The sequence below is a fragment of the Salmo salar genome, chromosome ssa18 (assembly GCF_905237065.1).
Source record: "Salmo salar chromosome ssa18, Ssal_v3.1, whole genome shotgun sequence".
NCBI classification, from domain to species: Eukaryota; Metazoa; Chordata; class Actinopteri; order Salmoniformes; family Salmonidae; genus Salmo; species Salmo salar.
The window spans coordinates 64,828,410-64,843,237 of NC_059459.1; the positions used below are offsets into that span (position 1 = coordinate 64,828,410).

A 14,828-nucleotide genomic window follows, 5' to 3' on the forward strand; every position below is an offset into this window, starting at 1 on the left:
AAAAATGCATGTATTGTATAACATAATGTCCTAGGAGTGTCATCTGATGAAGATTGTCAAAGGTTAGTGCATAATTTTAGCTGGTTTTCTGCTTTTGGTGACGCCTGTCTTTGAATTGACAAAACATTATACACAGCTATTTTCAATGTACTCTCCTAACATAACCTAACTTTATGCTTTCGCTGTAAAGCCTCTTTGAAATCGGACAATGTGGTTGGATTTAGGAGATGTTTATCTTTCAAATGGTGAAAAATAGTTGATTGTTTGAGAAATTGAAATTATTAGATTCTTGCAGTTTTGAATTTCCCGCCATGGTATCTTGTCAATAAATCCCGTTACCGGGATCAGAGCGGGAAGGGGTCCTCTAGAGGTTAAAGGCACATTCAACTTAGTGTTTATAAACTTATGACCCACTAGAATTGGATACAGTGAATTATACGTGAAATAATCTGTCTGTAAACAATTGTTGGAAAAAATGACTTGTGTCATGTACAAAGTAGATGTCCGAACTAGCTTGTTAACCTCTATGGGCTAGGTGGGACGCTAGCGTGCCACCCGTGGTGCACTCCATCAACAGCAGGTGCATTTCAAGAGCGGCAAATTTGAATCCAAATAAATGTCAAAATTCAAATTTTTCAAACATACAACTATTTTACACCCTTTGAAAGATAAACATCTCCTTAATCTAACCACGTTTTACGATTTCAAAAAGGTTTTACGGCGAAAGCATAAATTTAGAGTATGTTAGGACAGTACATTTACAAGAGTTGTGTGTAATGTTTTGTCAAGTCAAAGACAGGGTCACCAAAACCATAAAACCAGCTAAAATGATGCACTAACCTTTTACAATCTCCATCAGATGACACTCCTAGGACATTATGTTAGACAATGCATGCATTTTTAGTTCTATCAAGTTCATATTTATATCCAAAAACAGCGTTTTACTATGGCATTGATGTTGAGGAAATCGTTTCCCTCCAATAACCGGCAGTCAAGTCAGCGTCACAAATTAAATAATTAAAATTAGAAAACATTGGTAAAATATTATATTGTCATTTAAAGAATTATAGATTTACATCTCTTGAACGCAATCAACTTGCCAGATTTAAAAATAACCTTACTGGGAAATCACACTTTGCAATAATCTGAGCACTGCGCCCAGAAAAATACGGCGTTGCGATACAGACTAGACGTCATGTTGGGGAGATCTAAAATCGAAAATACTATGTAAATAATCCATTACCTTTGATTCTCTTCATCAGATGTCACTTCCAGGTATCACAGGTCCATAACGAATGTAGTTTTGTTCAAAAAAGCTCATCATTTATGTCCAAAAATCTCCGTCTTGTTAGCACATGATCTAAGCCAGCCGGACTTCTCGTCATGAACGAGGGGAAAAAATATATTTACGTTCGTTCAAACATGTCAAACGTTGTATAGCATAAATCATTAGGGCCTTTTTAACCAGAACATGAATAATATTCAAGGTGGACGAATGCATACTCTTTTATAACGTATTGGAACGAGGGTACCCAACATGAACTCGCGCGCCAGGTGTCTAATGGGACATCATCGTTCCATGGCTCTTGTTCGGTCAGATCTCCCTCCAGAAGACTCAAAACACTTTGTAAAGGCTGGTGACATCTAGTGGAAGCAATAGGAAGTGCCAAAATATTCCTCAGCCCCTGTGTTTTTCAATGGGATAGGTTTAAAGGTAATACAACACATCAGGTATCCACTTCCTGTCAGAAAATGTCTCAGGGTTTTGCCTGCCAAATGAGTTCTGTTATACTCACAGACACCATTCAAACAGTTTTAGAAACTTTAGAGTGTTTTCTATCCATATATAATAAGTATATGCATATTCTAGTTACTGGGTAGGATTAGTAACCAGATTAAATCGGGTACATTTTATTTATCCAGACGTGCAAATGCTGCCCCCTAGCCCTAACAGGTTAACAAGACATTTGTGGAGTGGTTGAAAAACAAGTATTAATGACTCCAACCTAAGTGTATGTAAACTTCCGACTTCAACTGTATATCGACTATGAAACAAATAGGACATGGCCTGCTTATGAGTTGCCATGAAAAAAAAGCTAGATTAATTCAACTGAGAATGGCGAGAACAGGTATTCGTAGTTAAATTCTTTTAGTTCGCCTAAGAATAATAATTGCGTGATTTATCATTCTACGTTATGTAATATAGTAGAATGTTATGAACCGACACTGAATCGTAGGAGCTAACTACTAGCTATGTAAAAGTTGAACAGAAGAACGCCCAGTGCTGCTTACCTGAGATGCCATCATCACACAGTCCTTCTTCGTAGGTGTCCGCTATGACTTCCTTTGTGTCGGAAAAAAGTTGTTTTCAGAACAATTACTTTGATTGAAAGTAAAAAAGTTTTACTCTCGACAAAAAGACACAAATTTACCTCCATAGCAAAAACTATTTGCCTGTGAATAACCACACCTTCATACAAACTTCCTTCTGTATGCAGAATTCTTGACGCACAACCGAAGGTGCTGCCATATCCTGCCAGCACCTCCACTAGCGAGCCACTCTGGTGCAGAATAATGACGCGTGGAAGAGGTTGCAAGTCGGGGAGTGGGGTTAATAGCTGAACAGTAGACTATTCAACCTTTACTAAAGAATAGTCTAATAGCTGAGCTAGGTGTGAAACCCCCCCCTCCTACCACAGACCAGATTTGCCCTAACGATCAAGGGGTAGCTTGCTGCTCAATGTAATAAAGTAATGACTTTTCAAATAAATTACCTTACACGTTATGTTGGCTGACAATTTGTTAACTACGCTGTCCTTACGAACCACATAGCATATCATTACAGCAGTATGTACCGGTATGTTAGCTAGCTACCTAACGTTAATAATAGTTGTACATCAAACTTGCCAGTATGTTAACTAAAGGCTATCTAACTACGGAACATTTATTGATTTGATTATTCCCATCATGTTTACCTTAGCTAAATGGTATAGTCATTGTGCGTTCTCAATGGTCATTCGGATGCTTTCGTAAATTCGCTCTGGCTATCTACACCGATTTCAGAACACTCTCGTCTGAGTGTACCAGAGTGAAGAATAATGAATTTAGTGTACCAGAGCACAGAATAATGAATTTACGAGCTCTCAACACCCGTTGAATATGGCCGGTGTCAGTAAACGTTGGCAAAAAAGCGTCATTAAATTGTTTCCAGCAGAATAGTTACAGTCACCAACAATCTGGCTAACACGAAAACTGCCTAACCAGCTCTGCTTGGGCGAGTAAAATGGTCAGAGGGGTCTTATTTGTGTCTGGAAGTAGCTAGCAAGCTAACCAACTTTAGCTTGGGTGCTTGACTTTAGTTGCAAGGCCGTTGCAATTTATGAGCGTCCCGTTGTACAGCGCCATATTTTCTGTTCCATTCAAACGGAAACCCAGAAGGAAACCCAGAACTAGATAACAGGGACTAGAGAGAAAAGAAGTATGGGAAAAAACACGCTGGTAGGCTTGATGAGATAAGACGAACTGGCAACAGACAAACAGAAAACACAGGTATAAATGCAGATGGGAAAATGGGGAAAATGGGTGACACCTGGAGGGGGGTGGACACAAGCACAAGACAGGTGAAACAGATCAGGGTGTGACAAGCATCTTCTATGAATAAGTCACTTACCTCGAACAGCAGACATGCTCTCTTGTGTCACATCCTGAACCTTGTAAGAGTTAATTTTCTATAGTAGATGGGTCAGGGCGTGACAGGGGGTGTTTGGCTGGTTTTCTTGTTTTCTATTTCTATGTTTTGTGTTCTAGGTTTTCTATTTCTATGTTGTTGTTTTTTTGGGTTGATCTCCAATTGGAGGCAGCTGGTTCTCGTTGCCTCTGATTGGAGATCATATTTAAGTAGGGCGTTTTTCCTTTTGGGTTTGTGGGTTGTTAATTTTGAGTAGTGTGTTATCCTCTCTGCGTCACGGTTTGTTGTTTTTTGTATTTCTAGTATTTGGTGTATTGCAACGTTTCACTATAAATAAAAAGATGTGGAACTACAACCATCCTGTGCGTTGGTCCGATCATTCTGACAGCCGTGACATTTTGTTCATATTGTAAATGACGCAAGTCAGGACAATGATCAGGATGAGAGAAAGCCAATGCTACTCCCAGGCAGTAGACCAAGAAAAGAGGGTCTGCTCCATTGTCTGTGAAAATAAATATGGGGATATAAGTATAGTACTGTATGGATAATTTTCTTATGTGATCTAAATAACTAGTACTGTGTACAGTTTTACACAGCAGAGTATCCAATAGATATAAACAAAAATGTAAGATATATCACCTACCCTTGATGTCCAGTATCTCCCCACATGAGGCCACAGCACAGTAATAAGTCTTGACAACAGAGAGGCTGAGGTTCCTCTTGGGGAGGTTGTAGACACAGCTCTGTGTAGGAGTCCCAGCCTCAGGGCTCTTCTCACACTGATCATTCCTGTCTGGGTGTAAATAATTCCTGAATGGGATTCTCCTGAGCCATGTCTGAACCAATAGACACTGTGTTCTCCTGCACAGGTCTCAGTGTGTATTGTACAGTTCAGAGTCATAGAGTCTCCTGGCTGGACTGAATCAGACACAAGCTGCTGGAGCACAGACATGCAGTTGGACCCAGAATCTGAAGAGCGTGAATAAGATCATGGTTTGTACATTCTATTTTCCTGCTAGATTAATTAATTTAGCATTATATGAATGCACTTCAGAACCAACATTTTTAAAAACAACTTAAGTTACCTTTGACAATTACAACAGCTCCTTCCCCAAATGTGGCTTCCCTCGCTAACATACTAACACAGTAGTATGTAGCTGAGTCCCCTGACTCTGTCTTGGAGATGGTTAGCTGTCAAATCCTCTCTCACATTCAAATGTTTAGTCTCGGTAAAGTCCTCGGTAAAGTTGTTGAAATAAATACTATTTTCAGTCCAATAATATGATGATGCCATGAGAAGAGGCTTCTGTCCAATAGTTTGCTTGTACTAAGAGACTCTGAACAATTGAGATCGACAAAAGCAAGTGAGAGATACACTTTGTCCCAGTTGTGTAACTATCACAGGGTCTGGTTGGATTACATCCGTATTAAGTGCACAACCTGTGAAGCAAACAAACTAAATAAATCAGACGAAGGTATAGTACAGAATTTAAAATTATTATTGTTATTCAGACTACATAGTCATTCAAATGGATGAGAAAAGACTGACAAAAAAGTAAAAGTATCCGTATTAAGTCTTACTTACCCAAATTGGCACAAAACAAAAAGATTGTCCAATATATAATCATCATTTCCTTTCTGAACTGTATAGTGTGTGGGTCTGACAACGGGGCAGCTTTTACATGATGACACTAATCGGGTAATCATTATGATGTAGGAGGAAACTCTGAACTAAGTGGTATTATTGGCTGTCTGAACAGGCATAAAGCATGTGATAAAAACTACAATCTAACATGTGTCCTGTGGCATTCCATAGTTAGAGCAGCCCTTCAAATGATGTAAAGTCAGAGTTACTGGTTTGTATTTTTTCATCATTTGGGTCAGTGTCTGAGACTACTGGTACATATGTCCTTTTTTACATACACAGGGGGTTTACATTGTTTTTCTCACTTCATGTCTGTAGAAGGCAGTTCAAGCTTCAGGAGGAAGTGAACTCTGGTGAGGTTGGCACCTTTTTTTACAAAATTAAGATGTGATCCTTTGATACCTGGTGCAAATAAGTGGTAAGAATTGGGCAAGTCATTAAACTAGGAAATAAAAATAAGTTTATTGAAATATCACACAACCATAAAGGCAGGTTGCAGAGTACCATATTACAACTATTATCATAAAAAGGAAGAATTCAAACATTTGCAAAATCATTATATACATTTTGTTGTACACTTTTACAAAAACAAATGTATGCTGTCAGTCAACCTCAGCCACTAGTGCTAAAGTTTTGAGTCTTCTGAAACCATCCCGTTATCAGCTCTCACACTTGCTGTACAATTATGCTCTGCACCTGAGAGTTTTTAGATTTATATTAGGCGAAGCTTGGCCCCTGCAATAGCATCCAACAATAAATGAGAAATGTATATAATAGACAGTTCACGCTGGCTCAGTCACGATCTGTAACAGCGCCTCTCGTAGGAGGGGGGTGTGTAGGAAATCAGGAGCAGGAGAGCAGATAAGTTCCAGTGTAATTCAACGTTTATTCAGGCAGTCCCGAAAGCACAACACAAACACAATGGGAATAAGCGCACTAACGTCGTCGCCACCCACAGGGAAGGAATTTCGCACACGGAGGAGAAACCTCGACTCCTCAAACTAAAGCACAAAATGCACACGGTAAACATATACCGTAAGAAACAAATTAAATCCTGTGGTGCAGGCACACACCCCTTACAAGCACAATACAAAGCAATAATCCCGCACACAGCCTAGCCTGCAGCGGGGTGTAATAAACCGACCGAAATCAACTTAATTAAACACAGGTGTGAAAAACAGACAGAACTAATCGAAAAGGAAAATGGGATCGGTGGCAGCTAGTAGGCCGGCGACGACGATCGCCGAGCACCGCCCGAACAGGGAGAGGAGCCACCTTCGGTGGAAGTTGTGACGGGATCAAAGTGGAGTTCAGAGGAGGGGTGGGGCTTAACTTAGAATGATGCTGATTGAATGACCCTCATATGTCACATCCTGTCTTGATTACTCACACCAGAGTAGATGGTTTCTTCTTCTCTCTGTTCTCTCCTCTGTCTCCTGGGCTTGGTACTCTTCTTGTCACTGAACAGCAGGGCAGTATAGTTCAGAGCATCATAATCACCGTTTAGCTATGGGGATGAAACAAGGACTCAGTAAATTCAGAGTATGGGTCAAGTCTAATGCTTTAGTCTTTTACTTTAATACTCTTTCCCTGTCTCATCCTGCTAACCTTTTGTTCTGACGTGTTGGCATGAGGGTTTCCATACTGGTGTCATGACTGTCCTGATCAGGTCAGGGTACAGAAGACCACCACCCTACAGATTATCTCCCAAAACCCCAACAGAGGAGGAGAGATTTAGGGGTCTGAAGATGTGGGGGTTTTATGACCCCTCACGCCATAATAAACCTTAAGCCACAGAGAAATTCCTTTGTCCTCACAATGGAATTCTGGCCTCAGAACATTAAACATGCAATAAAGGGACTTTGGAACAATGGTTTCCGTCAGCCACAACGGTGGTCATGACGAGAGGTGGAATATGAAAAGGTATGTAACTTTTGAATTGTTATTAAAGGTTAAGAGATGACGTTATTATGAAAACATTGTACCTTTAAGAGTTTTCCCAGTATATGCCTGATGTTTATACATTGTACGTTGTGTGGAAAATATCCAAATCAAAGAGAATGTTTTGGTAAAGATGAGATGTGAAGGTAGTGTCTAAAATAGGATTTTAGTCAAATCTAGGCCTTGCCCCTTAACTTGGTCCGCCCAGAGAATTGCCCTAAAGGCGGTTACCCCCACTTCTGACCCAAGGGTATAAGACAGGAGAGTGAAGAATTAACATAGGAGACTAATTGACCCCAAGCTGCAGCGAAGGTCTAACAAAGTCAACGAACCCCAAAACGAAACACAAGGTTGAAGACAAAGAAATCTTTTTCTACACGAGCTATGGACGAGTAGCTGTGTCTAAGCAGGTGAATTCAAGCCTAACCACACTCTCCATTGAATCGTGGTATATACACCGTTCGAGTCCGAAGCTGTGAGCTCTGAGCTACAGAGCTGTCTGTCCTCAGAAGACCCCTTTCAGATCAAGGGCGAGGGATCAGACCACTTAGCCAAGAAGGACACTGACATCGTGAGGACAACCAGAGAGTTGCGCCGGAGAAGTGCATCATTGAGAAGCCTAAACGACACACACGGAGCTTCCCACCTGAGACCTCCAACACGTAATTACATCATTATATTCTGACCCATAAGAGCGGCAGTTCGGGGCAAGGCTAGGTTTAAATAAGCATGGCTGACAAATGAACCCAAATGTATATTTCTCTCGTGTACTTTCTTGATTTCTCTCTCTTTTAAATCCTAATCAATAACTAGACTGTGTTTTGTGTATGTGTATTTTTATCATCATTTTAGCTTGCTAGTAAATAAATAATCAACTAAGATTGGTGTGGTAAACTCATTGGTGAAGCCCGGGTCCGTGCAGATTCCCGGATTATGCGACGTTCAGAATGAGACTGTAGAGGAAATTGATTAATTTAGCGACTGTTGTAAAATCGATATTCTGATATCCTTTGAGTTAATTTGGGAAATAGAAACTCAATCAAAATACTGTTCCCATGGTGCCCCAGGTTGATGAGTTAATAATTGCTTGATTCATTGCTTAATTCATGTAATCACGCAATTATAAACCGTTAATCATTCGATGAGCAACAGTCGTCACATTAACTAATACAACGTCACGACACTGGCTTTGCTGAGAAGGGGTCCCCGCTAAAAGAAAAATGACACAACATTTAAAACACTTGAAACCTCTTCTTGTCTACATGTCAAACACTTGAAACCTCTTCTTGTTTACTAATTAAATGGCATACTACCATGTCTTGTGTTCTTCTTAATTAAGAAATGACATCAGAGTACCTGTAAATAGGTTGCTGTGTGTTTGAGCGGGTGTTAGTGGCATGAGAAGAGAAAAATACTGTTCATCACTGGAACATAAAAATGCCTGAGTATGGCCTAAATGAATACCCTCCCTTTGTCATGTCTACTCCCGCTCCTCACCTCCATTGTTCGACGTCGCCAGTTTGGTAACCACCAGTCCTGGCATTCAACATTAGGCACACCTGGACTCCATCACTTCACTGATTACCTCCCCTATATCTGTCACTCCCCTAGTTCCCGTCCCCAGGCAGTACTTAACTGACTTGCCTCGTTAAATAAAGGTTAAATAAAATAAAGGTTTTGACTAAGTGTTTCATGTCTATACGTTACTTGTGTTTGTTATATTGTTCTATGTTCCGTTTATTATTAAACTCACCAGCTGCACTTGTTTTCCAACTCCCAGCATATACATTACAGAATACTGCCTCAACAAATGGAAGCAGCAGGTAATCAGAACATCTCCCAGATGGTTGAAGAACAGGGATACCTACTTCATCAACACAACAACCAGATGGTGGAACTGGGAAAGGCTATGGAAGAGGTTCTTTGCAGTCTTCAACGTCTGGAACATTCCCAAGTAGCGTTGCCTTCATCTAGCAGAGGATACTCTGCCAACAGTCGACCCAGTGAGACAGCACACCATTCCACTCAGCAGTCCACCCATGTTAGCGATGACCGTCTGTCCTTCCCGGATAAATGTGATGGAACCCCATCTAAGTGCCGTGGCTTCCTACTCCAGTGCTCCCTCTATTTTGTGCACCAGATGGGAGCTCCCAGCACTGAGAGGTCCAAGGCTGCCACAGTTATTTCTCTGCTGACTGGGCAAGCATTGAAGTGGGCTACGGCCATTTGGGAGAGAGGAGAGGAGGAGATGGATTCTATTCAGAGGTATCTTCGATCAAATCAAAGTTTATTTGTCACGTGCGCCGAATACAACAGGTGTAGACCTTACAGTGAAATGCTTACTTACAGGCTCAAACCAATAGTGTGAAAAAGGTATGTGTGTGTGTGTGTGTGTGTGTGTGTGTGTGTGTGTGTGTGTGTGTGTGTGTGTGTGTGTGTGTGTGTGTGTGTGAGTGTGTGTGTGTGTGTGTGTGTGTGTGTGTGGGTAAGTAAAGAAATAAAATAACAGTGAAAAGACATTTGAAAGTAAGAGCAGCAAGGCTATATATAGACACTGGTTAGTCAGGCTTATTGAGGTAGTATGTACATGTAGGTATGGTTATTAAACTAAGTCCCCCCGGCACGCTCCAGCAGGGAAGCTCCTTCCCCTTCCCGTGCCTCAGCATACCTGGTCTCATCTGTCCATTGACTTTGTTACTTTGGTGGTTGTGGACAGATTTTCAAAATCATGCCGGTTTATTCCTCTCTCTGGTCTCCCCACAGCGCTCCAGGTTGCTGAGGCACTGTTCCAGCAGGTCTTCCGGCACTATAGCCTTACGGAAGATATCATTTGTGACCGTGGCCCCCAATTCACTTCACGGGTATGGAGGGCATAAATGGAGAAACTACGGGTCACGGTCAGCCTCTCTTCCGGGTACCGGCCTCAGTCCAATGGGCAGGTGGAGAGGATGAACCAGGAGCTGGGGAGGTTCCTGAGGAGTCATTGCCAGGACCAACAGGGGGAGTGGGCTAGATTTCTTCCCTGGGCTTAGTCCCTTCCAATGTGTCCTGTGTTTTCAGCCGGCCCTGGCTCTGTGGACTCCGAGCCAGACCGAGATCCCTGTGGTGGACAACTGGTTCCGGTGCGCAGAGGATGTTTGGAGTGATGCTCATGTGAGGCTCCAGCATGCCATCCGTCGCCAGAAGGAGCAGGCGGATCGCCACCGCAGTAAGGTGCTCGTGTTCCATCCTGGTGATCGCGTCTGGGTCACCACCAGGACCCTCCCACTCCACATGCCCTGCAAGATGCGGAACCCACGGTTTGTGGGGCCGTTCAAGGATCTCCGGAAAGTCAACGAGGTGACGTATAGGTTACAGCTTCCCAGTGACTACCGTGTCTCAGCTCATTTCATGTCTTCCTTTTCAGGCCGGTGTTTCCTGGTCCCTTGGCTGATGCTGTCCCCCACGACACCCCTCCGTCAAAAACTGGTGTTTGAGATGCACCTGAAAAAAAACACAACATTTACTGCATTTATTACATTTACCAAATGCCTATAGTAAGCACTTTAAATCTATAAAGAACATGTATAACGTTAGTCAATTGAGCTAGATGTTACTGACATGCTTTCCAGATCAAAGAAAGGTGAGGAGTTTATTCATCCTGGTTGCTCCTTCACTGGACGAGACTGACCTGTGTAAAATGCAGTCTCTCTTCAGAAAAGAATGGAAACTTGCATTTACGTTCATTGGTTCATCTCAGGTACCGTCTGATTTTGATGGTCAAATTTGATTGACTGAACACTCGATAGGCCGCCCAGTAGACCATGAATAGAACAAACACTGTCCTTTCATGTTGTTGTACAGCTTGATTCTGTAATGCACAACTTTATCACGTAGCAAGTTTGAATATGTCGATGTTCAGTTTTATAATTGTTTGTTAATGTCACTACCGTGGATTTATCCTTTGTTAGGCCTAACTATGCTCACACTGTCTACAATACTATGTACTGCAGCTGGCCAACAGAGGGCTTGTCCACCCAAAGAGACACAACAGCAAGAGTCAATGGATCCTTTACTTAATGTTTGTCATGCCATTGTGGTCCATGGGAGTCATACAGTAGTTGGGACCTGGTTGGCCACATGTTATGACTCTGTCATCCTCTAGGGCCTCTATGACTTCCACACAGTCACTTCATAACACAGAGAAACAGAAAACATGACAATAGTCTTTGCTTAACCAACAATATCTCATATACTATTTATTCTTTAACGTATTGACAGATTAAATCCCTCCCATGATATAATTAGGAGGCTCTTTCTTCCTGGCCCAGATGATGATACTCTACATCCCACTTCAAACAATGCTTTGTGTTTAACTAAGGACTTCAGATCTCTAGGTCAAATGACCTAATAAATAGTTAATTGTGTTTTTACACAGATTTCAGTCGACTATATATAGATAACTAGATGCCTCATAAAAATAGTGTTCTGTTGTTGATAAAAAGGGCAACATGAAGAGCAAAAGAGTATGTGATACAACTGAATGACACCGCTGAGACATCCTGCTGAAACCACATAGAGAGAGACAGAGAGAGAAAGATAGAGAGAAAGAGACATGGAGGGTCCTGTGCAGAAGGCCAACTGGCCTTAACAAAGTGTAGATAGCTACAGCCTTGTGTATTTTTCATAGCAGACTGCAGAAAACCTGTAAATATGTTGCTGTGTATGTGAGGGGGTGTGTGGTATGCAATCTGTAGGCCTATGTCTTAATGAGAAAACAAAGAAGACCTCCCATACTATAACTGGCCTGTCCTCCTTTTGTGGAGGTGGCTGTTGTGCCACTTTCACTATGAGTACTTATGTTGAAAGGGGCCTATGTTATTTACTGTAACATGATGCAAGGGACTACCTGACTTCACATAAATGAGAAGACATTGACCTTTACATTGTAAGCACTGTGTTTAGAGAACATTGTTGCACTAAGGGGTGTGAACAGTACGGTGGCCCTGAGAGGAAAAGTAGAGTGCAGTGTGTTGCTGCAGGTCAGTCTTCCTGTGTTAAAGGTGACCACAGAGGTGTGTGAACAAAATACATTGAGTTCAACTTATTCAAATGAATTAGTTTTAACCGTCGGAAATGCTTTCTTTTTCTTGACAAATGCAAATCAAACGTAAAATAAGCTTGACAGAGAAGCAATGCATGAAATTATGTATACATTGTATTACATTTAAAAAAGCTTTAACAACTGCTTTCATCCCATTTTTTCTGCATATCCATTCATAGAAATAGCTAATGAAGCTAGAGCTAGTTAAAGAGCTATCTAGTATGAAGGGGAAAGTATTTCATTCATCCAGTTCTACTGTCTAATTCCAGAGTACATGACCACTGTCTCTTCCTCCATGTTTCCTCTCTGTCTTCTAGACCTGTTCGTCTTGTTGCTCAGATTCAGAGCTACATAATGGAGACTGTCTGCATCTTGGCTCTGTGAAGAACAAAATAGTTTTGTTGCCATTAAAATGTATTACTTCTTGCACAATTTGGTTTTGCAAGCCAAGTCTGAAAGTTTGTATAAGACATGCAATATAAAAGTATTTCTGCTTACACTTGCATCTGACCGGGAAACTGTAGGACCTCTTGTCTGAGAGACCAGTTCTGAGAACAAAGACAGAAAACGCTATAGATACTGCCACGTCTTCCAGTTTATCTACTTATAGAGATGGTGACATCAAAGAATAGCAACTTTCAATCACTTACCACTGCACTGCAGACATGTTATCTTCTTCATCTTGTAAATGATGCAAGCAAGGAGAATGATCAAGATGAACGCAAAGGCCAATGCTACGGCCAGGCAGTATACAAAGAGAAGAGGGTCTATACTCTCGTCTGCTGAAATTTGAGCAATAATAGAAGAAACTCAGAATAGCAAGCATATGTATAGTAGATATAAACAACAATGAAAGCTATTTAACCTACCCTCAATGTTCAGCTTGGTCCCGTTCCCGAACAGTATCTCCCCACATGAGGCCACAGCACAGTAGTAAGTCCCAGCATCAGAGAGGCTGAGGTTCCTCTTGGGGAGGTTGTAGACACAGCTCTGTGTAGGAGACCCAGCCTCAGGGCTCTTCTCACACTGATCACTCCTGTCTCCATGGGTGTAAATGATTCCTGGGTGGGATTCTCCTGAGCCATGTCTGAACCAATATACACTGTGGTCTCCTGCACAGGTCTCAGTGTGTATTGTACAGTTCAGAGTCACAGACTCTCCTGGCTGGACTGACTCAGACACAAGCTGATGTATAACAGGCATATTTCTGGACCCTGAAAATAAACCAATTTCATCTCTCTAGAATATCACTGTAGCAAGTTTTGTAAATCAAAATTTATTAAATCAAGATTTTGTTTGATTAAGAAAATACATCATATCTGTATATTCAGATTTACAAAAAATAAATCATAATAATAACTTTCTCTTTACCTTTTATGATGAGAACGACTCCTTGTCCAAACTCCACATTGATTCCATAAGCACTTCCACAGTAGTATGTGCCTGAATCAGAGAGTTCCACATCTGCGATCATTAGGTGATTTTTTCCTTGTCCACCTTCCACTGAGAAGCGAGGGTTGTCCTTAAACTCATGGTAAAATGTTGCATTCCTGTCATACTTATAAATGGTTGAGATGAGCTGAGGAATATTTCCAAAACTTTGCTTGTACCAGGAGAACATTATTCCCATGTCGCCTGAATTGAAGCAATGCAAAACTACTGTGTCTCCAACGTTGGCTGACATGAGACCAATCTTCTGACGCATGGATGAGGATTCAGTCCCAGCTAGCACATGAACTAGAGAACATGAAAATATATTAGCTGTTACATATCTCAATTACAACTTTGGATTGTCAAAGTGTCTGTAAAACGATAATGGGATACCTTGTGTCTTCAAATCAAGATTGGACATCACATAAGCAGAGAAATATAAAAGATTGACTTACCCATCTCTACAAGAAGTGGAAATATCAGACACAGTGCGGTCATCTTCAAAGTTGTCAGCTCTTCACAACTCGGTCTTGAGTGGAAAGAGTCCACCTATGTAGACAACACTTCAGCAATGGAGTTACAGGTGATTGGTCGAACTACACAACATCATTTTTGTTGACACCTCATTCAGGCACAACTGTGGTCTTTACGTGTATCTTGTACAGTTTCGAATCACAGAATTGTCGTAAAGGTAGTATCTCATAGTTTGGATTTATACAAATGTTTTATGTACGGTTTCCCTTATTCTTTATCACTGCAGCTGATGTTGTCTAAGAGACTCAAATGTGCGACCTTTTTGGAACATGCATGCTATGACACTGTCATCCACGAGGGCTTCTATCACCACACAGTCACTTCACCTCACTAAAACCATCTATGGAGAAAACACAGCAAACACAATACCGTAGTCTTCTTTTAGTGATCTCTCATTCAGAATTTACACTCAGTACAATAGATGGATAGAATGCCCTCCCATGATATAGTTACTGAGTAGGTCCATGGTTCTAGAGGCCTAACATCACACTGATTGAGAATACCCT

At 41.3% G+C, this 14,828-nt stretch overlaps 1 protein-coding gene and 1 pseudogene across 1 annotated transcript; both read right to left on the reverse strand.

The window, feature by feature from the left end:
- Nucleotides 1-4,064: 4,064 nt before the first annotated feature.
- LOC106577714 (uncharacterized) lies at nt 4,065-5,316 on the reverse strand (annotated as a pseudogene).
- A 7,293-nt stretch (nt 5,317-12,609) lies between these two features.
- Nucleotides 12,610-14,295, reverse strand: LOC106577681 (uncharacterized). Its single transcript, XM_014155999.2, has 6 exons — nt 14,244-14,295; nt 13,729-14,094; nt 13,227-13,571; nt 13,008-13,136; nt 12,856-12,905; nt 12,610-12,735 (listed from the first exon to the last, which is right to left on the reverse strand). Exons 1-6 carry the CDS (start codon nt 14,284-14,286, stop codon nt 12,610-12,612), a joined length of 1,059 nt encoding a protein of 352 aa, XP_014011474.2. The 5' UTR covers nt 14,287-14,295.
- Nucleotides 14,296-14,828: the final 533 nt, after the last annotated feature.